The sequence below is a fragment of the Paramormyrops kingsleyae genome, chromosome 4, assembly GCF_048594095.1.
Source record: "Paramormyrops kingsleyae isolate MSU_618 chromosome 4, PKINGS_0.4, whole genome shotgun sequence".
Lineage (NCBI taxonomy): Eukaryota > Metazoa > Chordata > Actinopteri > Osteoglossiformes > Mormyridae > Paramormyrops > Paramormyrops kingsleyae.
This window is the reverse complement of record NC_132800.1, coordinates 27,973,058-28,000,550: the sequence shown is the minus strand read 5'-3', so window position 1 is coordinate 28,000,550 and position 27,493 is coordinate 27,973,058. Positions and strand designations below refer to the sequence as shown.

The 27,493-nt window shown below is 43.2% G+C and overlaps 4 protein-coding genes across 17 annotated transcripts; 2 read left to right on the top strand and 2 right to left on the bottom strand.

The window, feature by feature from the left end:
- Positions 1-514: 514 nt before the first annotated feature.
- trnau1apb (tRNA selenocysteine 1 associated protein 1b) lies at positions 515-6,628 on the bottom strand. Its single transcript, XM_023826317.2, has 9 exons — positions 6,450-6,628; positions 5,679-5,776; positions 5,435-5,534; positions 4,964-5,016; positions 4,512-4,643; positions 3,752-3,871; positions 2,802-3,072; positions 2,456-2,498; positions 515-1,940 (listed from the first exon to the last, which is right to left on the bottom strand). The coding sequence occupies exons 1-9, from the start codon at positions 6,483-6,485 to the stop codon at positions 1,798-1,800; spliced, it is 996 nt and encodes a 331-aa protein (XP_023682085.1). The 5' UTR covers positions 6,486-6,628; the 3' UTR covers positions 515-1,797.
- On the top strand, positions 5,528-10,353 carry pak1ip1 (PAK1 interacting protein 1). Of its 3 annotated transcripts, none has more exons than XM_023826316.2 (11): positions 5,528-5,626; positions 5,769-5,793; positions 7,177-7,339; positions 7,905-8,025; positions 8,159-8,233; positions 8,707-8,759; positions 8,844-8,989; positions 9,217-9,314; positions 9,455-9,554; positions 9,743-9,872; positions 10,199-10,353. In XM_023826316.2, the coding sequence occupies exons 1-11, from the start codon at positions 5,598-5,600 to the stop codon at positions 10,336-10,338; spliced, it is 1,080 nt and encodes a 359-aa protein (XP_023682084.1). In that variant the 5' UTR covers positions 5,528-5,597; the 3' UTR covers positions 10,339-10,353. The 3 variants fall into 3 exon arrangements, with proteins under 3 accessions (XP_023682084.1, XP_023682082.1, XP_023682081.1); XM_023826314.2 differs by having other exon boundaries at positions 5,528-5,642; XM_023826313.2 differs by lacking the exons at positions 5,528-5,626; positions 5,769-5,793 and adding an exon at positions 6,752-6,901.
- Positions 10,354-10,830: 477 nt separating this feature from the next.
- LOC111851415 (transmembrane protein 14C-like) lies at positions 10,831-12,957 on the top strand. The gene is made up of 5 exons (XM_023826341.2): positions 10,831-10,984; positions 11,250-11,333; positions 12,204-12,305; positions 12,416-12,503; positions 12,746-12,957. The coding sequence occupies exons 2-5, from the start codon at positions 11,258-11,260 to the stop codon at positions 12,801-12,803; spliced, it is 324 nt and encodes a 107-aa protein (XP_023682109.1). The 5' UTR covers positions 10,831-10,984; positions 11,250-11,257; the 3' UTR covers positions 12,804-12,957.
- A 145-nt stretch (positions 12,958-13,102) lies between these two features.
- On the bottom strand, positions 13,103-26,066 carry mak (male germ cell-associated kinase). Of its 12 annotated transcripts, none has more exons than XM_023826330.2 (17): positions 25,814-26,052; positions 25,450-25,531; positions 22,960-23,269; positions 20,990-21,044; positions 20,592-20,713; positions 19,571-19,653; positions 19,273-19,405; positions 18,378-18,549; positions 17,721-17,888; positions 17,209-17,478; positions 16,808-16,980; positions 16,567-16,709; positions 16,027-16,161; positions 14,719-14,793; positions 14,477-14,596; positions 14,226-14,312; positions 13,103-14,134 (listed from the first exon to the last, which is right to left on the bottom strand). In XM_023826330.2, the coding sequence occupies exons 3-17, from the start codon at positions 23,061-23,063 to the stop codon at positions 13,983-13,985; spliced, it is 1,992 nt and encodes a 663-aa protein (XP_023682098.1). In that variant the 5' UTR covers positions 23,064-23,269; positions 25,450-25,531; positions 25,814-26,052; the 3' UTR covers positions 13,103-13,982. The 12 variants fall into 12 exon arrangements, with proteins under 12 accessions (XP_023682098.1, XP_023682102.1, XP_023682101.1 ...); XM_023826334.2 differs by having other exon boundaries at positions 22,960-23,241; XM_023826333.2 differs by lacking the exon at positions 25,450-25,531 and having other exon boundaries at positions 22,960-23,241; positions 25,939-26,066.
- Positions 26,067-27,493: the final 1,427 nt, after the last annotated feature.

Here is a 27,493-nt window from a genome sequence, read left to right as displayed (position 1 = left end):
ATATATATAAGAATCTGATTCGTTCTTAGAAATAAAATATATTGATCAAAGAAGCGTCACCGGTACTTAACTGTGTTGCTCTATAAATATCTTATATCTTTACGTCATATTCATGTCTTTATCTATTGCCGGACTTTTTGGAGATTAAAGATGTAGTCTTACGGCGCCACCTAGTGGTTGGGAAAGTAGATTTTTCTTTCGACCTAAATGTATTCACTGTCCTATTTCAACATAATGGATAAGCTGTATATCGACATTTGAGATTGAACTACAAAACAAAACCTCTTCAAAAATATTGAAAATATCAGGACAAACTTTGCACAGTGAGCTCTTATTAAACTATCGGCGGCTGTGTGTGAATCGGCGGGCTAAGACACCCTACCTGCAATCAGTCACGTGGCCTTTAGCCTGCCACGAGCTGTCTGCACCCACATGCACAAAAATGCATTATCAAAGGGGAATGCCTCTATGTAAAGGCTTAATTCACCAGTCGGAGAATCAAAACATTACTCCATTATAATCTTCAGTATGCCAAGTTTATTTATTATTACTGCAACAGGAGAATACGTACAGAATTTCAACCAGTGAGCTTCACAGAAAATATTTCAAGCTAAATAACGGATGTGTAACCTTGCCGCCTTTTTCCGTAGACAGTTGAACTGAACTGGCGAGCGCAATACGTGGTCGGTGTTTGCTGCACATGGAAACAAACACCCCTTCATCCCGTAAAGCTCTTCTGTATAGGTTTAGAGTGTTTGTCTGAATATCAGATCCCCAATCATCGTGCGGCTTTCTGGCCAAAGGGTAGTTAAAAATAACGATGATTTTTAATACAAAAATACATGAAACGTTTGACAGTTTTATAAGGAAATAAACTTTAAACGCAAAGTGGAAGTTCTCCCAACTACTGAAAACAAAATTTTTCTATGAAATATCTTAACCAGGATAAGAGGCGTTTCCACCTAAAATATGGTTAAGATGTTTTACTTTGTTTACAAACATAGAGACACTCGACTGGAGTTCCTGCAAAGAAAGGGACTGTGCCAATTTATATTCTTCTATTTAAGACCTTAGACAGGAGGAAGTACCACGAAATACCCCACCCTCATTAGAAAATCTGAACACAACAGCTGATCTTCCAGAGTAACTATTTTCTGTCTTTAATAATGGCAAACAGTAATTCAAAGGGGGGGAAAAATAGATATATACACACACAACACACCAAATTGTTCAATTTACACCACATTTATATATAATATATAAAAGTTATGGCAGGCAGTGATGAGTGATGTGCCTCCACCCAGGGCTGCACAGGCGGAGGAGGGCAGCGCTCCACCCACGGCTGCACAGGTGGCCACTTCAGAAGGCTTACGCAACAGCCGCTACACTCCAGCGCTCAGACCCCCCCCACCCACCACCATCAGCAACACCCTAATTCACAGCCAAATGGAGAATTCATCCATCCATCCATCCATCCTTCCATTCACCAGTCGAAGCAGAAAGGCAGATGCAGCGGTCCAAGCCACGTCAGACCAAGCTCCCCGCTCACAGGCAGAGAGTCCCTGCGCACGAGAGAGGGTAAACGACGCCGCTGGGAGAAACAGCAGGACGGACAGTCCTCAATGTGTGACATCATATACACCTCCGGAGTACACCACCACCCATTGAAAGTTCCAAATAATTACATATAAAAATCAGTAAGGGGGGGGGGGGGTATTTTTAATGGCTGTTGAGCCCCAGAGGCAACCCAACGCGCACGCACACACACACACACATGCAGACTGGATGGGAGGGCCTTCAGGAGCTGGTCAGGGCCGGGATGTCGGAGGTGACGCTGTCCAGTGGCTGCCAGTGACAGTTCATGAGCGAGTCGTACAGCTCCTCACTGCGCTCCATGTACTGCCTGTTGAGAGTGTCCACATCCACCTGGGGGTTGGGGTCTGAAAGGGAAGGCGAACATCAGCACCAAGCATGGCCGGGGCATGTCCCACGAGGGGAGGGGACCACAGCCACCCACCATCATTTAAACTTCCCCAACACTGGCTAATCCCATGGAATCACACCCAAACCACAAATTAAACAACCGTCTGTACAGCCAAATTCCCTTTTAATTTAATTGTAATGTTTTTATTGTTAAGGCCTAATTTTTTATAGATTAGTTGTGCTAAGCAAAAAAAAAAAAAAGAACTTGTTTTTTGGAGACTGATGTACTGAAACCCTCTCTAAACAACTCACTCACAATCTCTGGTGTAAACCAGGCACTAACCGAAAGGCTCCTGTGAAAAGTATTCAGCTTCCTGGGGACTGGAGTTACACACTCGGGTTTTTATGAAAGCTACAGTGAACAGTAGCTACAAAAGAAAAATATCAACTAGCACAGCAGGCAGCCCTACAAATGTCACTGGACACAGCCACCCCCAGAAAGGGAATAAAGACACACAGGATAAGGATTTACCTTCAACAGCTTCGTCAGCATCCTCTGCAGACCCTTCAGTGTGCTGAAAGGATGGAGATCCATCATTCTCAAGTGGTCCAAACAGCCCCAAACCATTAAGAGCAAAGCACAGTGCCCTTTATATTTACCAGACTCTTAATTACGTTCAGCCCAGACAACCTTAAATCCGTCAAGTTATCCGGCTAAGCAAGAAATCCCACTTTGTGATACACACCCCAGATGTTTTCCTGTGCTAACAAAGCCACATACCATGACCACAGTTACAGAACAACAAGCAAGGCTCAGCTGAGATGAGCAGAGAGAGAGCGCAAAAACACAGCTGAATGAAGGAGAACGCAGCCCCTACCTCTGCAGGTGTGAGGGTGTCTGTGTGCATCGGTGGCATGGGAGGCATGCCCATGGGGGGGGGGGGGGGCATCATGCCAGGGCCCGGGGGGGGTGCCCCGTAAGGCCCGTAGCCGTAGTTGTAACTGCTGTACTGTTCATAGCCCCACTGCGGGTAGTAGCTCTGGTAGGGCTGCTGGTAGTATGATTGCTGATAGCCATTGTAATTGCCATAATTGTTGTAGTTGTAATTGTTGTAGTTGTAATTTTGCTGATAATTATTCATCTTGTTGCTGAAAAAAAAAATACATGAGAATATGAGGATTATGTATTTAAGGTTTCAGTTAACCAATTCAAACAAACCAATTAAAAAAGTTAAAATATAGCCTTACAAATGCTATTAGAACCCAGATTAAATCAAACTCCCAACGACAGAACACTGGAAGGTGCCAATCAAACCAAGAGAAAAGTACATATTTAGAAGCAGGAAGCCTTCTGACTGGGGGCCATTGCGTCATCAGCTGAACACCAGATTATACTTACCAATTATTCACTTTTCCTAAATCCAAAACAAAGGATACTGAGCAAATCCTCAGCTTACTGCAGCAAATAATCAAGGGAAATTTTAGGGCAGGTGGGGGCCTTCTTACAGCTGTGACTGGCTGGCGTGGGGCCACACCCACCACAGGAGAGCTTTCATTCGTTAGGTGACAGTCATGTGACAGTCATGTGACTTCCCAGGTGCACCCGATTCCTCACTCCCTAACGACCACCGCAAATGACCCTCCCTGCCAACTGCATCGGTGATACTGCTCAAGCATGAAGTGCCGTTTACAGCGGCAAAGGTTTCAAACGACTCAGTGCGGGTGATGAGTCACCTGCTGCCCTCATTAAACACTGCAGCTCGTTAGCCGCTAGCAGAGTGCAGCCCTGTCCCGGCAATGGGCTGCAGGCCCCTCCCTGGAGACTCACCCCTTGTTGACGGCGATGCTGATGCGGATGGGCTTGCCCCCCAGGCCGCTGGCGTTCTGGCACTCCTCCAGAGCCTTCCTTTGCTCGTTTTCATCGCCGAACTTGACGAAGCCGTAGCCTCTGTGTGAACACAGCCCTGGCAGCAGTCAGCCTCCCCCCCAGCACTACAGGCGCGGTATCATGCAAACTAGAAAAACTTACAAAAAATATTAGATATTTATGGAAGAACTGAAAAATGTTGTTTTACTTTTAATATGAAGTGGCATCACTTCAATTGTGTGTAGCTCTTGCTTATCCTATATGGGGAAAACAATAGTTTTAGCTGGAACAAAAGCAAACCACATTACCACTGTAAGTCTTCCTCCATATAAATGCTACGATAGACGAGGCAAAAAGCTGCAAGGAGCGCTGTGATAGGCCAACGTGTAAAGAGGGCTTCCAGTGAAAGCCACCCAGGGTACAGGTGACACTCGGGTCACGCCAGACCGAAGGCGGCTGGACATCTGAATTCTGCAAACGTTCAAGACCAAGACCATACACTTCGGGAGAATTCAAAGAGTGAGCCATTTAAAACAAGACTTGACAAAACTGTCAATCTGAAAAACAAAATCAAGTTATAGAACAAAAACTATGTACATCCCAGGGGAGACAATCTTCAGCCTGAATCTGGGCTCTCACCATCGCAGCGTACTTCAGAAAAACATCAAAGTGGATTAGAGCCCCTACTGGTAATTTGCACGACGCTACTTTGCCATTTTACCTTGAGTTTCCATACTGATCGGTGACCACTTTGCCCGCTTTGCACGTGGAGTACTTCTTCATGAAGAACTGATGGAGCTGGAAGTCATCCACCTCGGGAGTAAGGTCGCCGACAAAAACAGAATACTCTGGCCTGCAGAGCCAAGAGGAAGAACTCCCTCAGGCGTGCGTGTGGCAAGGTCAGCCATGGTCATAATCTGCTCTTTATGTAAAGTCACCAGCAGCACAATTGGAAAGCACAGGGCAGGGACCAAGACCTCAAATTGCTACATATACCCAAGAACTCTGTATCAAAGATGTAAAAAGGTAAAAAAATAATAAAAATGCTCACAATTAATGTGTTAGCTGAAGTCATACTGTAAAATACACAAAGCTGAATACAGCCAGTTAGTTTTGTTCCCCTCCCTTCCCACCCTTTCTGGGTCCAAACGAGGAGAAAGAACAAGGACTTACCCCGCCTCTGGTCTTTTGCCATATGTCGCATAGTTTAACTTAAACTTTCTGGGCTAAAAAAAAGCACAATAGAAAAAAAGGTACCTCAGACCCTCATGAACGTCAGATGGACACTGATACGTCAATGTGGGCATTAGTATGAGATACAATCAGAGTGTGGAAGCATTTTTTTTAGTTACATACCTCTGCCTCTCAGTACAGGCCTTCCAGCTCGGTAGTAAGTTCATAACAGAGTTTATTTGGCGAGCTTCAGACATAGTGAATTAACAAGTGGAAAAAACTGGAGCTTAACCTGTCTGCCAATAAGGGCTGCTGGCCTGCATACTCCACATTTAAACACTAGGGGGAGCTCCACAATTAAACATAAAGTATTACTAAAGGAAACACAGCTTTGTGATGTCATCTTAATGAGTGAAGTTAAGGAGAGAAAATGTAAGAGGCAGTCGGGGCCCTTCTTCCAGCAACACTTACCGGATTGGATCCTGGAACTAACTTCCCGTTCAGCCTGAGAACACAGCGGTCAACACTGGCTTCATCTGACATTTCTACAAAGCAGTAACCAGCAGAACCTCTGCAAAGAAGGACATTTCAGACTTATTCAAACTTGCTGAAAGGGAAACAGAGACTGTAGTGAATGTTCAACGAATATGAAATACAGGCAAGGTGTGTCCTCAGACAAGTATGTATGCCATGTATAAACAAAATGGCTGCCTACCCAGTCACTCTGTGACTTATGATTTTAACTCCACAAGCAGTCTCGCCCATGGCACTAAATGCTTCTTTGATGAAATTCTCATCCATGTAGGGGTCCAACTGAAAGAAAAACACAGGTGAGAAAGCCTTAAAAAACACTGTACATGAAATCTGAACTTATACACATATATAGAACCATACATTTAAAATAAATACGTTCCAACCTTGAACGTCTATTCGTTTTTACATAGATTCCAGAATTACGATACAGACCTGCAATGTATAACAGCATTTTATTTACGTGATAACACGCAGGTTTACTCAAACGGGATAAGTCCTGCTTTTGCAGACCAATCGCCCGGTCTGCACCATAGCCACTTGCGGCACGTGCAGTCACAGCTGTAGCGCCAGGCCTGGCGCGCGACTCTACGGGCTTTTGGTCACTAGAGCGCTCGCGCGTCTCACCGCCAGCATTTCATTTTACACGTAAAATTTAAATGTAAAATGATAAAATTGTTTCCCATTCTTTACCACAAGAACAGGTTAGCATATAGCATATTTAATAACGAACTAAGTAACCAAAACGAGTAAATGCGACAGGTTAAAACGAATGTGGGTAGGAATATAAAACCAATGTTACGTAAAAGTAATAAATTTAGTAGATTTGACACCAGGAAGTATCACAAAATACAGATCGTTGTAATTTGTTCACAAGCGTAACTCGCCGTCGATAGCCATACAGTACGACGTCTAACGAAGGCATTTTTTAACAAATAAAACAATAATTACGTACATCCCCCATCCACAGGCTTGTCATCCGGTTAAACATACTGCTATGTATCCACCTACTTTAATATCTAAAAATATTAATTACGAAGAAAGGACAAACAACACACTACTCCCTGCTAACTGCCGACGACGCAATGGCTTCCAGCGCAACCCCAGTTATGCAAAATGGTGTCCTCGCGCCGCCTGCAAAACAGGTTACTTCCTTCACATACACTGTCTTTAAATAGCTCATAAGTATTTTTATTTTTTTATTCAAATATTATATAAAAATCCAATGCGATTTCCTAAAGTGTACCGTTAACTTAAGAAGCAGGCGTATCCTTAACTGCCTCACGGCAGCGGAAGCCATGAACAGTCACATGTGCTTCGGAGGAAAACATGGATTCTGTGCTGGAGCTGGTGGCTGGGAGTTACGAGCAGATTCTTTTCGGTTATAAGGTGCAGAAAGGCGAAAAGGTACATGGCTGTGTAATTCATACGTGTGCTTATGTATCTGGACACACTGACTCTTACGAATGTTGGATGGATTGGTTTTTCCGGAGACAAACTTCGTCTCGAACGTCGGATTTTATCTTGTTGTGTAGAAAAAGAAGGCGCGGAATCTCACAAATAAACACAAATTTAAACTTTCAATTTTTACACCAGCAAAATAGATTTGGTGAATTACTGAAAATAAGAATAAAAGCCCTTGACCGCTGTATAGTTCCATGAGTGTGTCTTGTGGTGTGCAGGAATGGACCCTGAAAGCCGAATTCACTCACCATGCTCACACAGCCTCCTTGTGTGCTGTGGCCGCTAACGAGCGCTACATCGCGACTGGCAGCAAAGACGAAACCATCCAGCTCTATGACATGAAAAATAAGAAAGAACACGGAGTCCTGCTCCATCACAATGGTGAGTTATACCATTGTCATGAAATTAAGTGCATCCATATACGTTCATTCACCAGTATCCCATAATCGCTTATCCACTGGGTTGTGATGAAAATTAACTGTATCTCAGTCTGTTTCACTAGGTAATATGGGACAGTGGACACTGAGGACTAGATGCCAGTCTTTCACAAGACATGCACACACAATAATGCAGTTTGGGCAATCTCACTAAAATACAGCATTTACAGATTGTTTGATGTGAGTGGATACACATTTAAACATGTGGAGAACATGAATACTCTACACACACCAAGGCAGGATAGGGATCGAACCCACAGTCCGGGAGATGGGAGGTCGCAGTGATGCTCCCTGAGCCTGTCTGTTTATGTGCAGTATGCATAACATTTCACGATTGAGTAGCACAATCAGTAGTGGAATAGAAACACCACTGGTTATGGTGTTTGTCCTTAGTAGTGTCAGTGATCATCACTTAACTTTAGTTATCAGTTCATTTAAGCATAGTGCTACTAAACTGGAGCATGATGTCACCACTTGGTTTTTGTTAATGAGTTTGACTATTTGAACAGGTACAATTTCATGCCTCGAGTTTTACGGCGCTTCTCACCTTCTGAGCGGAGCAGAGGATGGATTGCTGTGTGTGTGGAGCACCAGGAAGTGGGAGTGTCTGAAATCCATCAAAGCTCATAGGTGGGTTTGCCCCCCACTTCTGAACACTCCACAGTCTGCGGTGCTATTGTTTCTGTCATCTTTCAGGGATTTAACTTCAGGAAGAAGTTTTTGGGAACTGGGAAGAAAACAATTTTTTTTTCTTATTTGTCAGGGGTCAAGTGTCATTTGTGTCTGTCCATCCATCTGGAAAACTCGCTCTGTCCGTGGGAACTGACAGAACACTCAGGTGACTTTGATTTAGCAGCCTTGCGCCCTGATGCATCTCCCCAGCTTTTGAGTGGGTAATGACACTGAGTTGTTCCTATCAAATCTCTTTGGGTTATATTTTCAAGGTGTGTCAGTAAGTACCTGTAAAGCCACATCCTGTGCAACACTACATCTTACTGATAAATTTAAATTAATAACACATCAAAATAATGAAGGTCAGGTCCCGACTCTGACTTGCATTCCTTTTATTATGATGACTGGTATCATGGATTCAGTGCAGATGTTTCTGTACTTGGCCTTCGTCAGTGCAAACCATCTGTGTTCAGATCTGACCATCATTGTTCTGATTGCATTACATTGTCTTCTAATCGATGGCATCAGTCATCTGAGTGCTTTGTCTTTTTTCTGTACATTATTAATAAAACATTAGCTCAGCACTAATCACTGAAATGTTGGCACGTCTCATTTCCTGGACCTTTATTGTTGCTTTAGGACTTGGAATCTCATTGATGGGAGGTCAGCCTTCATCAAAAATATTAAACAAAGTAAGTTGTGAGTTTTATTATCACTGAATTGTTTGTTTCTGCCTTTGATCTTAGAGGATTAAAAACATGCACTTTCTTTTTTAGGTGCTCATATTGTCATGTGGTCTCCTGCTGGAGATAAATATGTCGTGGTTGTGAATAACAAAATAGACATTTATAAGCTGGAGACGGCCACAGTGATAGGCACCTTCTCCTGTCCAATGAGGATCTCATCCATTACGTTTCTGAGTGTAAGGCCACATCTCTTTGGTTTCCTCTTTCCGCAGTGATAAAGTTGTCTTAGATTGTAGATTCTGTAGCGTTTTTGTTATAATTATTAATATACTCTTTAAAAAGATGATTTTATCTACACAGTGCTCTATTGTTTTACTTTTCCTGTCTTGTAGTAGTAGCAGTATTATATATTGAACATTTTATGTGAAGTTCATTTTCAAACTAAAGTGTTTTTGTCTCTCAGAATTCAGTCCTTGCAGTTGCTGGAGATGATGAAGTAGTGAGACTTTTCGATACTGATTCCCAGAAGTGTGTCTGTGAGTTTGTCGCCCATGAGAACAGGTGTGGTCATTTATCTTTGTGCCATTTTGAGGAAATAGGCAAAAGGTGTTACACTGGTTTACTGTTTGCAAACATTTATTCCTGAATCTCATGCCAATTATTTCCTAAATGAAAGTATTTTTTTCTGCTTTCTTTAATAGAGTAAAATCACTGGACAGTTGTACAGTGGGCGATCTCTGTGTCCTTGTCTCAGCATCAAATGATGGATTCATCAAATTATGGAACGTCAGTCTTGAAAAGGTGGTGTACATATTACAATATCATACTATCCTAGTCAATTAAAATTCACACCAGAGGTTGAGTTAGACCAAAGACACACCTTTCACATATAAATATGTTCGGTTTACAACATTTTCTGCATTCAGCACTTGTGTGTGACAGTAAGCACTGCACGGTAGCTCCAGTGAGAGAGATTGTTTCCCTCTTAGGTGACGGAGCCTCCAGCTTTGCTGGGGATGGTGAACACCACTGCGAGGCTGACCTGCTTGTCGGTGTGGCAGCCAGGCCCACAGGGGGAATGCAGTGCAGAGCAGGACGTGCAGGCCGTCACCTCCCAAGGTACCGGAAAGTACTCAAAGTGATGGCTCTTCCATATTGTACTACTGGGATCATTTGCAGGCGTCTACAAAGTTCCTTTTATATTTCTGAATTTGAAACCACTTCACATTAAACGATAGCATTATCTCAAACCCTGTGTAAATGTATGCATTGTGTTGCTGCTTTATCTATGCTTTGTAATTGTATTAAAACAATATTTTGTCTATGATGTCTATGTCGGAACTTTTTTAAACCTAAAAGGGTGTTAAAAAGGGGTGTAAACTGATGGAAATGGCAGAACTTACACTGAGATTTGTACCAAATTTCTGTTGCATTCTTTGCTTTAGCATCCACGACTGCAACTGAACCCAAAAGGAGAAAGAAAGAAATTTTCACAGAGGAAGTAATCGTCGAGGATCCCAGTTGCACAAAAAGAGTGAAAACACAGGGTGGTGAAAAGAAAAAGAAACGAAAAACCAATAAATAACCTTGTCAAGTTTAATGAATCGTTTAATGTCTTTATTACAAGTAAATCAAGTTCTCAGAGAATGAATGGCTGCACTTATCCGTCAGTGGTTTAAACGTTTGCGAAGTCTAGCAGTCGGTTGCCCGCAGTATGTCGCTTGGATGGTTATTTTAAATTTGATGCCGTACTGTACTCTTGGTGCCAGTCTGTATATGTTCACACACGAATATCGTCAACTTTAGCTAGGTGTGAAACTTCTATGAACGTATACACAATAGTCATGTTCACCACAGAATACTCTGTCATTCAGGTGGTCTATAAAGGAACATTTCATGGTTATGATGCACCGAAAGCTGTACATTATGCTAGGAGTCACGCGGTTGTAAAAATCGAAGACATCAAGACTTCCTGTGGTTTGTTTTTTTATCTGAATGATACAGGTGTTCATGTATGAATGTTAACCATTGTTTACTATAAAGAAAAAAAACCTTTTAAGTGCATAGCGTCACCAGTCCTGTGATGGGTTACACGTGGGCCTCCAGCGAGCAACACTTCCGGAGTTTCACTTCCCGTTTGTAAGGGTTGGGCGATCGAGTAAAACCCGGAGTTCAATCTCCGCAAGTGTTTAATAATTTGGACAGTTTAAATCGACTATTACTTAATCTTTGTGAGTAGAACATATGCGCCGCCTAATTTTAGTTATGGTTATTCATTTTAAAAGCCAAACAGTCTGACTGAACCTCATATTACTACATAGCTAATGCTCCTATTCCAACCTGTCTTTCGTATCTACATACGAATCTCAAGTAAATTAAAAATGAGTAGCTACATGGCTACCTTGGTAACAGGTTATTAAGTGCCAAAACAATTCATTTTTCATTGTGGTGCACATATTTGTATTGTTATAACAGCTGAATACATCGTACTTTTAGGCGACGAAATGCCCATTGACTGGATGGGATACGGATACTCCGCTCTGATTGTGATTGGAGGTATTGTGGGTTATGTTAAAGCAGGTAATAACTCCGTGGGTAACTAACTGCCACTGTGATTGTCTTTATCGATGCATACTAATCGCGATGGTACATAATAGTTATGCACTGTAACTTCAAGGATTCAGTACCATCGCTCTTATGCATACTACGTATGTGGCACTGTGTCGGCTAAGCCAGAGACAACTTTAATTTAATGTTGGCAGTATAATCTTATACAATAGAACATTGGAACTCGAACGCCTCTTAACTTACGAACCGTTTACTTTTTTCCGACCGAAATCTTGGAGCTCGACCTTTCCTGCTAAAGCTTGTACGGACCGAGACGCTTGTCTTATGGGCTTTATCACGAAGGCAAACGGGCTGCTGGGATGCCGATGCCTGTGAACCGCTCAGTGCCTCTCGACCGAGGTCGACGTGCGAAATCTGTGCTCCTGTGTTTGGTGTGAACTTTTTTGTGCTTTATCTATAGTACATAGTATCTATAGTACACGTTTGTGCTGTTTTGTGTGTATTAGTTTTGTTTTATTTGTTAATGTTTTATCATTGGTTAGGTAGTTAAATAAGTTTAAATAGCCAAGCATTTGGCGGTCTGGAACCGATTAAATTCATTTACATTATTTCTTATGGAGAAATTCGAATTAGACCTGACCAAATCACAACTCAACCAGCCATCTGGAACGAATTAAGTCCGTGTTCCAAGGTACTACTGTATAACCTTCTGCATTTGTAAAAGGTTTTGTGCCTGAAGTGTGGATTACATATCCTAGCTAGACCATTAGTGCTCTAGATGATCCAAACCAAATCCAAGGAATATTGATTTTTATTTTTCAGGTGTTTCATTGATTTCCTAATGAAACGTGTTGCTTGTGTTGTGTCCCCCCCCCCCTGTAGGTAGTGTCCCCTCTCTGGCCGCAGGTCTGCTCTTTGGAGGCTTCGCTGGACTTGGTACCTACAAGATATGTCAGAATCCAAAACACGTTTGGGTTCTTCTAGGTGGGTACACAGTGTTTGCCTAGTTCCAGAGCACAGATGTGATCTTCCTTAGACTGATTTCTCCAGCACAGCAAAATTAACGCGTGTTAAACCTTGATGTTTCTGAAAAGCAACCTCAGCAAGTCTAGCGGGGGTCATGGGATTCCGGTTTTTAAACTCCGGCAAGTTCATGCCAGCGGGCCTGATGGCAGCTGCCAGGTATGTCGTACTCATTTACGCTGCTTAGAGTACCCATGTATCATAGAGGATGATGAAACTGAAAGCTGAAGTGCTTTTTCATGCTTTTTCAGGCATTGATCTTTTTCTTGTAATAGTCATGCAGGTCAGAAGAGTGGATCAGAGACTTGTCACTCAATCACTAGGCACCACTTACAAACTGTCGTTTTGGTTGCTTTGTGTTTAATCATCAAATCATTACCTCTTTTTCTTTTCTCTTCCAGTCTGGTGATGTTAGGTAGGACTGGACTAGGCATGTTACAGAGACCCCATGGGCCATAGTGATTATCAGCAGAACTCTCCGGATCCCATGCATACTAATGGAGATACTTTACATGGCGTAAATGACCAATCAAGTAGACCTAGATACTCTCACAATTATTTTTGTATACCTGTATGTATTCTATGGAAAATATATTCTGATCGTTTCTATAAAGCATTTTGTGTTTTTTGTTGTCAGTGGTACCATGCACGTAATTATAAATCATAATTACTACTATTAAGCTACATATCAAAGGACTAGATTTACTATGTTCTCTGTACTCTTTCACAGGAAGTATTAAACCATCCCCACCAGGCTGAAATTTGTAAACTATTGCAAATTTTATTGTACAAGAAAAATTATAAAAGTATGAATGCACAAGAGGAATGCTCCTCATTAAAAAGTTACTATGTAAAACCAAGTAGACACGTGTATGGCATTTTGGTTCTTAAAAACAAATCTGGAAAGGTCATGTTATATTTAAGAGACTGTAATACATAAGTAAAAATACAATGCATTTAAAACAAGACAATAAATATGTTACCTTATGTATATGTCTTATGCTTTTAAAGCACTTTACTGGAAAATTAAATCTATATTCTATGCAGGGGTTCTAAAATAAACCATTTTACAGAAAATACTGTACTGGGACCAGCAAATAACCCAAATCTCACTTCGGGCAAGTTTCTGTGGTTAGATTTCACTCTCTTGTGTTTTGCATATATATCCAAACAAATGTTTTTCATACAAATCTTGAAATAATTTTTAAATTTCATGCTATAGTACAAGTATTCAACACAGTACTATGCAAAGACATCAGTCTTATCATGGTTGGATTCTAAAAGAGCAACTCAAGTGTTTTTTCTCCAGTACAAAAATGATTTAGTAAGTTGTAACCTCCTTTATATTATCTTTTTTCCGCAAAGCAGATCGCTAACTGAACAAGACAAATTATATCTGACAGGGAAACCTATTGGGTCAAACTTTTAATATCTAAAAGCCACATTATCATGCCTGGTAAGTAATATACCTTTGCATGTAATCATCCTTAGACATTTTCTGCACGGGGATAACGGCGACACCCAGATGACGGACGCCCAGTTCAAGGCAAAGTCTCCCTCACCTCACACAGGTTTTCCCACATGGAGAGGCCTGCGTGTTGTTGCCAAATACGTGGGATGTTCTGGTGGATCATGGTGCTACCGATGGCCTCCATATTTGGCAGCCCAGTCTATTCTTCCATGGACTGGCTGCACTGGAGCAGCTCTGGACAGCAGGCCCTTCCCTGGTGTAGCAAAGCTGGTCCCTGGCATCTGCGATTTGGATGCTTTCATTTTCCAGCCTTCATATTCTGTCACACAACAGAGGCGTGATTAGCATGGCTGAGGGATGCATATTTCATGCCCAGAGATGTGATCGCACTGGCGAGCACTGCATGTTACCTTCAGACACAGCTTTATTGGAAGGTGATTTTAACTTTGATGGTTTCAGTTTGTTGTTTCTAAGAGCAGCAGTACAAGAAAGGTCAACTGAGAGTGGAAGAAAAGAGAGGCAGTTACAGAGAGGAGGAGTGCCTTTCAAGGAGGCAGGATAAAGGAAAGGCACGTGGAGTTGAGAGGAGAGCTGTCCGCAGAGAGTAAGGGAACAACTACAGAGAGTCAGGATGTGACACAGAGACAGGACGATCTCTTACTTGCACATGTGCCACCCAAAGGATCCAGGTGAAGCCGCTGTCCTGCAGATCCAGGTTCCTTCTTGTGATACGATGTGATGTAACTACCAGCCGGGCTGAAGTTCGTGGTCACAAAATTCCCTGGCAGCAGACAACATGGGCATTTAATGGAATTTTAACTTGCTTAAAAAAAAACTTATTTTTGCCAAAATGACACTAAGAACTGTGGTTTATCAAAAACATTTGCTTCAAGTATGAATTACCTTTAAGATGCTCCATTTGGTCAAGAATCTTTTCTTTTAATGCAGGTTTGTTTGAGGGTTTAGCTACACTTTCTTCTGTGTGTAGAGGAGAAGAACAGAGTGGTTGAAGAGGAACATGAGAGATACAGTGGAAGTGAGAGGGCAAAAAGTAAGGAGAATGAAAGGAAATAAGGATGTGGAAAGTAAGGCGAATGAAGGGAAATAAGGATGTGGAAAGTAAGGCGAATGAAGGGAAATAAGGATGGGGAAGTAAGGCGCATGAAGGGAAATAAGGATGTGGAAAGTAAGGAGAATGAAGGGAAATAAGGATGTGGAAAATAAGGAGAATGAAGGAAAATAAGGATGGGGAAGTAAGGAGAATGAAGGGAAATAAGGATGGGGAAGTAAGGAGAATGAAGGGAAATAAGGATGGGGAAGTAAGGAGAATGAAGGGAAATAAGGATGGGGAAGTAAGGCGAATGAAGGGAAATAAGGATGTGGAAAGTAAGGAGAATGAAGGGAAATAAGGATGTGGAAAATAAGGAGAATGAAGGAAAATAAGGATGGGGAAGTAAGGAGAATGAAGGGAAATAAGGATGGGGAAGTAAGGAGAATGAAGGGAAATAAGGATGGGGAAGTAAGGAGAATGAAAGGAAATAAGGATGGGGAAAGTAAGGAGAATGAAGGGAAATAAGGAAAGGGAAGTAAGGAGAATGAAGGGAAATAAGGATGGGGAAGTAAGGAGAATGAAGGGAAATAAGGAAAGGGAAGTAAGGAGAATGAAGGGAAATAAGGATGGGGAAGTAAGGAGAATGAAGGGAAATAAGGATGGGGAAGTAAGGAGAATGAAGGCAAATAAGGATGGGGAAAGTAAGGAGAATGAAGGGAAATAAGGATGGGGAAAGTAAGGAGAATGAAGGGAAATAAGGATGGGGAAAGTAAGGAGAATGAAGGGAAATAAGGAAGGGGATATAGCATGGTCTGGGACAAATCTGACTTTAGATGGAGAAACTGATCTTGAAACACCTTAAGCAACAATCTAGTGGGACACCTGAGCTTTGGCGGCTGCCCCAAAACCCCCCGTTCCCATGAATAAACAATCAAGGGAACCAGGATAGGGTTTTTGTGTCTGTCTACGTATTGAATGAATAAAACAAGCTCCATCTCTGCCAGGAACTGCCACTTAAGCCTACTCCAAATAGCGCCGAGAAGAATTAGTATGAAAAGGGAAGCAGGGAAATTGGGAGTGTGAGACAGGACAATGTGATCAACTTCAGCACTTTAATCTCAACTACAGTGGAGGCAACTGTACGTGAAAGAGGCCATTACCTGCATTGACCCTGGAAAGTGACAGTGCGGCTCCAACAGGCCCCAGTGGCTTGCGGAGTAAAGCATCCCCACCACCCCAGAGATCATTCCCCAAGTCCTTATTCCCAACTAACAATGTATTCTTGGGATTCACTCCTAAAATGAAAGAGCAAATCAAATTACTACTGCTCTATTACATAGCAGAACATAGGCAATCAAAAAGCAAGAGTGTTTAGCCAACATGCAACAAGCTACACCAAGCACACCAGACAGCTTTTACAGTGGTTCCTAGTTCAGATCATCAGAAGCGCAGGTACCCTTGGTATAATAATTACATAATCAGATGTTCAGAAATGCTTGATATGGAATTAAACAGAACAAATCACAATTAAACAATTGATTTTGGATGAAGAAGCTGATGCTGGGATGCCTCACAAATGCTTCCATATACACTGAGATTGGTGACGTTCATTGTGTGTTGAGGGGGAACTGCAGTTGACGCTAAAATCATTAATTGATCTGATGCTTCAGAAGATGACACTGAAGGCCTAACACACTTACCAGGGAGATACCGTGACTGCCTTAGGTAGTGCTGTTTGGCGGATGAAGAGGTGGATGTCTCGGAGTCAATCCGCTTCAGAGCGCTGCTGCTTGGCAACTTGATGACAGCACTGTAGGAATTCAAGGGTTTTACCTCCACGGGCCTGATAAGCAATGAGAAGCATCACAAGTATTAAATGAGACCTTACAGCAACCGACAGACAGTTAATCAAACTGAACCTTCCAGGAAGTTGACACTTGCCGGGTTTGCTCCTTGACTGAAGAGATACTGGGCTTTTTTGAGTAGGACACGCCCATGTCAGCATCATCAAAGTCCTCCCAGCTGTCAGCTGCTTTCAGAATGCTCTGACCCCACCGCCTGCGGCCGCTCTTCATCCCCATCACGCTCTTCTCGCTGCCTGCCGGAGCTGCTTTCTGTCATTAGAAACACGGTCCTCATCAGAGCAGTGACAACCCCCATTAAGTGCTGTGTGTGTCACTGTAGAGTGTCAGCTCCATAGAGCTGTGTGAGGCGCCAGGAGTCAGCGCTGCCTGAGGCGCCAGGAGTCAGCGCTGCCTGAGGCGCCAGGAGTCAGCGCTGCCTGAGGCGCCAGGAGTCAGCGCTGCCTGAGGCGCCAGGAGTCAGCGCTGCGTGATCCTCACCGCTGTAGTGTAGCTGCTGCCGAGGCTGAGTGGCACAGTTTTCTTTGTTTCGCTGCCTCCATGGCACTGATCCTGGGTGGAGTTTTGCTGGGGCACAGGAATCTGCTGCAGAGGCTGGAGGCGGAGCCTACTCTGGTCCAAGCCTGGAACCTTCTGCGGCTGCTCTGGGGCCTCCAGGGGCACCGTCCTCACCTGGGGCTTGTGCTGGTCTTGATACTGGCTGGGTGGACCTAGAACCTGCCCCACTTGGAAGTAGGGGTACTTCAGAGCCTGTAACCAAGGGATACAGATGGCTTTAAGAATAAAGAATGTTGCCTTACGGTTTAGAAAAACAAACCAACACCTGCCAAACCAACAGCCTGTCCATTTCTATTTCTAAATTTTTTTCTCACATTATGGTGCATAAAGTTACCCTTACCCTGTCAATGACAAATGTAATCTGTGATGTGACCCATTCTGTGTAGGGGGTGGGGCCAGTTAGCAGGCCCAGTGGGCGGGGCTCCAGGCCGTACCTGCATGGCCGTGGGCCTCTTCTTGGGGTCCCACTGCAGCATGTCCTTCATAAGGGATATGGCCTCGCTGCTGGCATTGGGGATGAGCGTTTTCAGGTTGGTCGGGACACACTGTGGGAATCTGAAACTCATCGCCGAGGCCAGATGATGGCCTTCTGGCCAGTCGCTCTGTAGCCGAGAAATGAAAGGTGTCAGACATAATGACAGATGTACAGCAGCTCACACGCAGGGGGCCTGCACTAGGTCTTTGATGTTGTGACTAATTCTTGAGTCATTCATTAAGGTTGTGACCCTCCTGAAGAGTACACTAAGATACAGATTGGTGCATACTTGATCGTACTTGTGTTCTGGTGTTCCCGTTTTATGTCATCTTCCATCACCAAAGACCAGTTCCAATAGTCAAAAACAGAAGTATGGAAGGCAGTAAAATTTCACAGATGCATTGGTTGGATCCTTGCCAAGAGAGACGTATCCCAGAATTCAGTGCACCAAATGAACAAACAACAAAGTTCATTCTTATAAAGCAAGTTGGCAAGACCGGTCTTAACAAGACCACAAGTACGATCTTTGCATTCTTGGTACTGAGAAACACGCAGCAGGAGAGGACATTAGCTACTAAACAGCCTATGGGGCCTCTGAGGTCTGCCAGCTGCCCACCTTCTTCACTGTGCCAAGGACCTGGCAGATCTTGAAGATCTCGTCCACCTCGCTGTTGCCGGGGAAGAGCGGCCGCAAGGTGTAGAGCTCGGCCATGATGCAGCCCACGGCCCACACATCGATGGGGGAGTTATAGGATGGCGACCTGAGCAACACTTCTGGAGCTCGGTACCTGTAGAGCCCAGTGCATCAGAAGGCCTGCAGAGATAGCTGACCCCGACGCAGAGATAGCCGACCCCAGTGCAGATACTCCCTAAGTATTCATTCGTCATTTTTATTATTATTAACATAACACTACTTGACTGAGCATAAACACTTAGTAATAACTCAGTTATTACTGAAGTACCAATCATGAACAAAAATATTTGCTACTTGAGATAACAGATAAATCATGATTCATTAATGATAAACACATATGAGATCAGCATTTCACTTGTGTTATTCATTACTTGTTCCTTCAGTGGTTGCTTCAGAAGTTCAAAGGTTTATAGAATTGTTTAATAGATATAGCAACAAATATAGTAACTGCTTGAGATAATACGTGTCACGGTTCATTAATGATGAATTAACATGAAATGAATATGTAACTAAGGCTTAGTTTGTGGTTAATTAATATGTAAGTAATAACAGCATAATATTCTTTGTGCCATCAAGTGGCACCATTATTAATTACTCATTTCATTCTACATATCATGTTGATTTTCTGTGATGCAATGTATCATTTTAGCTGCTATTTCATTATGCTGCTTGTTTTAATTTTACAGGTATGTCATTTAAAAATGACATTTAAAAACACACAGTGCTCTTCCTGAGTAACCAATCACGATACATGCACTTTGTGGGATTATATGTGCTCTGGCAGGGTATCTGTGTTAAACTTCTATAGGAATCTCACCATCTCGTGGACACGTAGTCTGTGTACGGAGGCCGAGAGCGGATCTCCCTCGCTAACCCAAAATCCGCTATCTTCACCAGCTCAGGGCCCATGCAGAGCAGGTTCTCGGGCTTCATGTCACGGTGGAAAAAGCCTGGCCGGTCATGGGAAGATAAGGCAGCCTGCTAAAGCACGCTAAAACAGAACCATCACACGATATTCATAATGCCAAGAGCCCACAAGAGCAACAACAAGAGCATATTTACAGAGTATCAGGGTGAAAAGGCAAGCAGAAAAGCAGCCGGAGCAGGAGTCTTACCATGCTTATGCACAAATGCTAAACCAGAGAGCACCTGGAACGTTACGTTCCGAATTTCATTCTCAGAGAACATCTTATTTTCCCTGGCAGCAGACAGATGGAGGAGCAGCAAAGATACATAAAGAGAAGATGAGAAAAATCAGCTCAGAGATCAAGCCATTTGTCGTGAGGGCTTGCGATACCTTGTTGGCACCTGATTCACCCTGCTCTCGCTCTGCTAGAACACTAACGGTCTTGCTGTTGTCCCACAGGCCTCAAACGTTTCCATTCTTACAGAGACCTAGAATCTGATAAATTTTGGAACTCCCAGAACATAACTTCCTTGCCCTTGATGTGTTCCCATCAGGCAGACCCAGACTCTCCAGGAAAAATGCAGCCTGCCACTATTATTTGTAGGACTTGTATGTGGATTTGTGTTTGGTTCTGATGCCAACCGGAACCCCAAGCCCTGTTATCTCTCAGAGGAACAAGAAAAACGGAGTTATCTGCAGCTGCTTTAAAACCAAAGTGTAGGATTCGCTGGAAAGTAAACAAAGATGCCAGCAGAAGCGCATCGCCTAAGGTCACAAGCACATCTAATCCTACTGCGGATAAGCACAAATAAACAGCGACACCGTGAAGTATTAATGAGCTGCTGAGCCCCGTCTTCTTGTTCCTCAGATGAGAGTTCTTGGATTAGAGACCTACCATGTTTATGAATAAATGACAGCCCCTGTAATATCTGATACACTATGTTTCTGATGACTGACTCTGGGAACAACTTGTTTCTGTAAACAGAGAGTCAATAGACCAGAACTGTCAAACTGCTGGATTCAGAATCATTAAATGTGTTCATTACATAAAATTACATGGAAGGCTTCAAAGTCACCACACACATCAGGACAGGAGTATTTATTTATTTATTTATTTATTTTAAATAAGAAGTGTTTGTAAAGTCAATCCAGGAACAAACAAAAGCATGACTGTGACATTAGCTGCTGTGATTGTTATATGAAGATTCCAAGCAGAGATGTAGGCTTACCTGTCCTTCATAAGCTGATAGAGGTTCTCTTTCATGTACTCAAACACAAAGTACAAGTGGTCATTCTCCCGAATGACCTCCTTTAATTTCACAATGTTGGCATGACTAAGTTTCTTGAGAGACTGCGAACAAATTCAGTTGTTTTCAGACTTGTGCGGCAAATCATACAGACCAATTAAATACATTCTTGGTAGCAGAATTAAAACCGTTATCAATCTGGATTTACATGTTTAAAGGATCATTATACTTGGCTAATTATAAGAGAAGGCTGGGAAGACTTAGGTCTTTACAGGATAATTTTCACTCACACCTCTGACAGGATAATTGCAGGACTAAATCCGTGGCCAGTCAATTCGCGGTTTGATGTGCAGACCAGATGCCGCAGATGAAACTCTTACCTTGACTTCTCTCAGGTTTATGCACTCTTCCCACGAGTAAAACTTCCTCTTCATTCTAAGGGAAGTTGACCACATAAATCAGCATGAAATTCCTGAAAAATCCAAGAGGGTCCAGCTGCAGACGCCTGTAGAGTGGAGCTCCACCGGAAATACGTCACCTCCACAGGAAACACGTGATCTTTAAGGACGTAAAGTGGAGCTCCGGTTAGGGTTAGGGTTAGGGTTAAGGTTAAGGTTAGGGTTTATTCGCTGTGACACAGAGTTGAGGTGATGTATTTCCGGTGGATCTCCACTCTACAGGCATCTGCAGCTGGACCCTTCTCGAAAAATCCTTCAGCAGGGGAGTGCCATAAAGGGGAGGGGGGGGCAGGGGGAGTTAGGATGATTCCAAGGGGTCGTAAAAATTTTCACACATAATTAGGCTGGTCTGGGTTGAGGGCCCAAAAAATCTCCAGCAGTGTCCCTGTCCATCCGTGATGTTTCTGCTAAATCTTGGTGAACCACATCGAGGCCGGTATGTTTTATTTGAATCACACAATACACAAACAGATATGCAAATACGCAGTGGAGATAAATACGACGCAGTGTGTTTCGGTTACGATTAAGCGCACAGGCACTATTTATATCATCAATTCTTTATTACCGCCCCTATCCTTTAGGCACCGCCGTGTCTTGTTCATGTTTTCATTTTAAGTGCAATTTTAAAGCAGCTTTAATATTTAAAGGTCAGTGATAAGTTTGCATCCGTGCATGTGCCATCAATATTTAGGGACATTTGCTTGTGACGTTTAATAATCTAGACAAACGGATCAGAAAGGAGGATCTGATAACCGAAGTCATTAATAAAAGATGGACAACACTGATGCTGCCAGTGTTAGGGATGTGGAAGGCACAACAACACGCAGGGTAAATTATTGAAAAGCAAATGCGATGAGTACTAAGTCAATAGCACATAAATGACCATAAATGGCAAGTGTATATTTATGGTTTAATAACTGCTACATCCTTAAGTTTCCATCAAAATAGCAAGAAAAGAATCACAGCTTTGTAAAATCACAGTTTTGTATTTTGTTTGGTAAATGTAAGGAGGTGCTGGCTGAGGGAGGAGTGAGAACAGAAACGCAGATGGACAGATGGCAGCGCTGACAGCGACTGTCACCCTCTGTCACACGGCACACTGTCACCGTCACGCAGCGCCCCTGGATCCGTGTCCCCTTAAATCTGCCCTCACTTGTTTCACTTCCATTAGTTCTATTTACGGTGGTGTCTAGGGGATTAGAAAGAGTCAGAATGCGATCTGCAGCATCCCTGTGGTAAGTAAGGGAATAAACGAACGCCGATAATAATGCATGAGCGGGGCTGACATTACACGCTGCGCCACTTTCACTCCTCTCGCTGGCGTCCCAAGGTGTCTATTTGCACGGTGACCCTCCGTTTACACGCCGGCCCAGGAGAGCCTCCGCGCCGCCTCTATTATTCAGTGTATTCGCCGCGGCGAAAAGGCGCCGCTGTGAGCAGACAAGCCGAGGCAAAAGTCACGACGTGAAGGCGGCAACGCCGAGCCACGCTCCCGGAGGGCTCTGAGCCGCACCGGCTCCCCTAGCGGATCTGATAAAGTGAACAAGGATGTAGCATAAAGTGCTAGATTAGCATTGCAGTACACTGGTTACAGTACACTGATTACAGAAGAGTGATTGCTAGAGTATCAGTGTCCCATCTATGTAATTTAACAACGTCCAAACTACGCAGTAGGACTTCTCTTTAAAAAGAAAAACTATCCCACCATAAGAACGGAATTGGCAAAATCTCCCGTTATGCTAATAATGGCTGTGTATTTCATCTGCAGGCCATCCTGTAAATGCAAGGCCCTGGCAACGGGTCGGGGGACGGAGGAGAGTAGCAAGGAAGCAAGAGCAGAACCCCGGAGGTGGATCAAGGGGAGGAGGGGAGCAGCAGGCAGCTGAACGTACCGCTTGATGGCCACCAGCTCGCCGGACTCGTTGCTCTTGCCCATGAGGACGCTGCCGTAAGTGCCATCGCCCAGCTGCTTCAGTGTCGTGTAGCGATTCATCATGCCGCCTCGCCCGTCAGGAGACCCTGTTTTCGGCGGGTCTTCTTGATCATGAAGTGGAGGAGGGGTGTGTTCCCAGCAACAAGGCTTATGCTAAATGCCCTGACCACAAAGCCATGCCTGTCCTCTAGCGAAGGCGTCCAGACGTCACTGCTGTGTCACCGGTGGGATGCTGTTCCATCTTGGCATTTAAGAGAACAGAGCTGTCACTGGAAGAAAGGTTGGATGCAGAGTACCGCCCAAAGTCAGATACCCAGCAGACCATGCAAGCCCCTCCAGAAAGGTCACGATGGAGGCTGCAGTGGGCAGCTCTGTGGGCATTCAGCCTAATGCAGAGTTTGCCAACACCAGCCAATCCGGCCAATCATCTCTGGGGGAGCTCCCTGATATAAGCCACAGTACTTCGAAGTGCTCCACTGTACACTGCAGTTCTCCACTGCACACCACAGTAGACCACCATTTTGTAAAAAAGTCATCTAACAAACAACATCAGTTTTGTTCGCTTAATCCTAGTCAGTGATGGATTGAGGAGTTCAGGGGTTCCTAGGCCACACTTTTCAGAGGCCCCTCTTCTGCCCCCACTGCCCAAAACGATTCAACAATTAAATGTAAAACTAATAAGTATTATTAACTATAAAATCATTTCTACAAAGTCAAAGAGAATGTGACGCTCTATCAAATGAGAGCAACCACATCAGAAGAACAACAAACAGGCAAGCTTGCACTTTCACGAGTCAGACGCAGCAACATGAAAGAGCCCAACAGAGACCTCACTGAGCAAAGGCATCACAACATCGGTAAACTTAAAACATTACAGCGTGACCCAGTGCGTGTCAACTGCATCCACACTGTGCACTCACTGCATCCACACTGTGCACTCACTGCATCCACACTGTGCACTCACTGCATCCACACTGTGCACTCACTGCATCCACACTGTGCACTCACTGCATCCACACTGTGCACTCACCACACATTTACCATAGATAACTATACAGAGGAAGGCAAATTTCAAAATAAAATAAAATAAGTGCTTACCATTAGAAAGTTTTCCTGGCATAGAACGTACTGATCAGGCTCATATAATCCATTTTACACAGGAAACAGACTACGCATAATCATACCAGAAAATTCACAACGGTATAAGAAGATCGCCAAGAAAGAGATGCCTCTAGAATTGGTCTCCCCATTGAGTTTTAACCAATCCCCAACTTGCAAGCATATAAACAACCAATAATGGATCACTTTAAAAAAAATTGCTGGCCAGTAGGCGGGCCCCTGATCACTCTGGGGCCCTATGCTGCAGCATAAGCAAGCCTGTTCATTAAATCCATCCCTGATTAAAGTGCAGAGATGGTCTAGCAAATTAGATTAACATAATCACACATTCTACCTCTCATATATGTGATCTTCACCATGCTTTCGCTGAGTTCACTGCTAGAACTTTCTGGAATCTGTTATCATGCTGCACTATTTACCCTGTGGTGTCAAGTTAATCTGGCAGTTAATGTGCCACAGCCTTCAAACTACTAACCAGTACAACTTTAATAAATTATCGTCATAAATCGGTTTCCCTGCTGAGAATCTGTCCTAGAATTCCAGATGTAATTTAATTTCACATTTGGGCTGTCGTCCACTGTGTTACAGAAACAAAAAGTTGAGTTCTGCAGAACTGGAAGGGCATATCATTACGTGTAACTTGCCTGCACGTCATCAAAGGATTAAATAACTAGACCCTTTAAAAATAGTTCCCAGAAGCACTGGAGTAAATGCGGCCTTGCCTGTAGCAGATTGCAGAGTATGCTAAGCTCTGGTCAGGTGTAATCTGCGGGAAAGGTGTTTAGGAGGAATTACAGGGTTATGCAAAGGACAAATTACGCGTGTTTAAGCTTATTACACGCAGGCGCGCGATGAGGAACACTCGCCATGCAAACATGTAACTGTCTTTTACACACAACCATGACAGTTATCTAACAACTTAATAAACAGAATGGGTGGTTTTAGACTTAGATTTATGCCAGTCTCGTAGAATACTGTGTTAAAATTCTGTCATCCATCCAGCCATTCAACTGTATATCCTGGACAGGGTTAGCGGTCTGTAGCCTATCCCAGGCTGGGTATGGCACAAGGCGGGACACCCCCCTCGAACACGATGCAAGTCTATCGCAGGGCACAAGCTAGGACACAACTGCACACTAACCGGGAGGTGTGAGTCCACAGTGCCAGCCACTTACGTTTACCTTTTTTATTTAGCAGCGAAATCAGCTAGCCTGTCTATATAACAATGTGAAAGATAATTACAATTAAGTACAATTAACTGACAAGACTACTGAAATTGCATGAGAAATTGCAATAGTTGCAAACTGCTATTTCTATCAAAAAGACCAACCTGTGCATTGAGGCAAACTGCCGCTGCCACGTCATATTCTCCATGAATTTATATTTTTCAGGAAATGGTCAGTAGTTAAGACCTTGGAAATCAGAAAGCACTAAATTTAAGGAAAATGAAACCCAAATATTCCTTAACAATAAAGTAATACATTTTACAACACTGTGACAAGACTAAAAAATGTTTCAATCATGGGGTATATCGTTCTTCACTGAAATTGGGTACTAAATATGATTATTCTTTTATTAAAAACTCCAGTTCTTAAACTATTTAGCTTTAAAAAAAGCCTCTAATAACAGAAGTGTGTCTTGACAATCGCCATCTATAGATAATTACGAGCTACAAAGGCGGTAGGGCGATTTACCGCATGTAACGGGGACGTTAGGCGAGCAGCGCAGCGCGATTAAGATGCACAGCTAGACACCCGCCAGCTCCAGCCAGCTAACGAACCGATGGACGCTTTTCTCTCTCCGCTTTCCACACTCTTACCGCGCAGACCTCCCGCTGCCCACCTACGCGGCTGTCGGGTGCGAAAAGGCAGCGCTTTCGCCGTGCCGGAGCCGCCGCCGCCGTCGCCCTGTACTGCGCTTGGTGTGTGTGACTCCTTCACCTTAGCAACGGAGGCTCCGCCCCGCGTGCCAACGCGTTGCCCGACTGGCCTGCCGCTGTGCATTCTGGGATTTGATGTGCACCGCGGAAAGCGGGCTTACTGCCCCCTAGTGGCAGACCTTGGGTGCGATCGCCGTGGGCCCAGACATTATATGTTTTTTCTGTCAGATAGTTTTCTTATGGAAGTAATGTCCACCGTACCTCCTCGCAATAAAAAAAATCTTCATAAGATTTGTTTGTAATAATGTTTTTGTTGTTTTGACAGGTATACATAGGAATTATGCCACATATGTAAAATATGGATGTTTAAAATACAAACTAATTTGATCTAATATTATTGACAGAAATATATATAAATATTATTTCTTTTATATCTTTAATAATTTTCAGAATAGAGTAGACTTTTAGAGTGGAATTAACATGGATTAAAATAGATAATTAAAAAAAAGACTATCTCTTCCGGTAGATGGAGCAACGTGAACAGCAATTGGCGATGGGGGTGGGGGCCGGTTGATTAGAGCAAGTGTTCATATACTTGTTAGTAATTCTTGAAAAAATCTGCCGCAGCTACACGGAACACCTACTAATGTTCAGTGTCACTTCGATTTTTAGTTCCCCAGTTCGGGTAAAATATATATTTCAAGGAGGACTAGAAGCCTGAGGCGATCCTTATTTTATGCGCGCATTAAGTGTTACCCGCGAGTAACTTAATTTTAAAAGGAATACGAGGCCTAGTTTTAGGTAAGGCAAGTTTATTTATATAGGACAATTAAGAGGCAAGGAGATTGTAAGTACTTTACAGAGGCATAGGGAGACATTAATATGAAAGGCATTAAAATCACATTTAAAAGACAAAAAAAAAAAAACTAAAAGCCAAACAAATATTTAACCAAAAAAGAAGTTACACTGTTGTGACAGTGTATGACTGACCTCTTTTAATTTATTGAATGTATTGTTTTAAAGCCTGATTTAAATGAGCTAACAGTTTTAGGGGACCTCAGGTCTTCGGAAAGCTTGTTCACCAGACAGGCAGCACTGTGATTGGTCTTGATTCTGGAACAGCAGTTAAACGTGTCCCAGCCGACCTCAGGGATCTGGAGGCTTCATAAATGTGTTCTTCTAAATCCATCCATCCATCCACCGCTCAGCCTGCGCTGGGTCACAGCTTGTTCATAATATAAAATTCTCTACACAAAATTACTGGAAAAATGTAGAAGAAAATGTTCCACACGAGCAGAGTAAGAATGAAGATTGTGGAATGAAGGAATGTTTATGAGGGTAAAATAATAATCGATTAAAAGGAGAAGCTACCATCCAGGTGTGATATTTTATGGCTTCTGACTGAAACTAGAACAAGCAGAAGTGATACTGAGATACTACTGTATGTGTTTGTGTGTGGGTGGGTGTGTCTACGGATTTGTGTTTATTACATTGT

Bases quoted from the DNA above. Each gene is read 5' to 3' on its own strand.
- trnau1apb (XM_023826317.2), bottom strand. From the start codon at position 6,485: ATGTTTAACCGGATGACAAGCCTGTGGATGGGGGAT. The intron at 5,535-5,678 runs GTAGGCAGCCAT...CCTTCTTTGCAG, and splicing joins ATAAGTCACAGAGTGACTGG to AGGTTCTGCTGGTTACTGCT. The intron at 3,872-4,511 runs GTAAAATGGCAA...GTGTTCACACAG, and splicing joins GATCAGTATGGAAACTCAAG to AGGCTACGGCTTCGTCAAGT.
- pak1ip1 (XM_023826313.2), top strand. From the start codon at position 6,824: ATGGATTCTGTGCTGGAGCTGGTGGCTGGGAGTTACGAGCAGATTCTT. The intron at 8,026-8,158 runs GTGGGTTTGCCC...CTTATTTGTCAG, and splicing joins AAATCCATCAAAGCTCATAG to GGGTCAAGTGTCATTTGTGT. The intron at 8,990-9,216 runs GTAAGGCCACAT...TTTGTCTCTCAG, and splicing joins CATCCATTACGTTTCTGAGT to AATTCAGTCCTTGCAGTTGC.
- LOC111851415 (XM_023826341.2), top strand. From the start codon at position 11,258: ATGCCCATTGACTGGATGGGATACGGATACTCCGCTCTGATTGTGATT. The intron at 11,334-12,203 runs GTAATAACTCCG...CCCCCCCTGTAG, and splicing joins TGTGGGTTATGTTAAAGCAG to GTAGTGTCCCCTCTCTGGCC. The intron at 12,504-12,745 runs GTATGTCGTACT...TTTCTCTTCCAG, and splicing joins GGCCTGATGGCAGCTGCCAG to TCTGGTGATGTTAGGTAGGA.
- mak (XM_023826333.2), bottom strand. From the start codon at position 23,063: ATGATGAATCGCTACACGACACTGAAGCAGCTGGGCGATGGCACTTAC. The intron at 17,479-17,720 runs GTACGGCCTGGA...CCTTGGTTACAG, and splicing joins AGAGGCCCACGGCCATGCAG to GCTCTGAAGTACCCCTACTT. The intron at 14,597-14,718 runs GTAATTCATACT...GTCTGCTGCCAG, and splicing joins CCAAATGGAGCATCTTAAAG to GGAATTTTGTGACCACGAAC.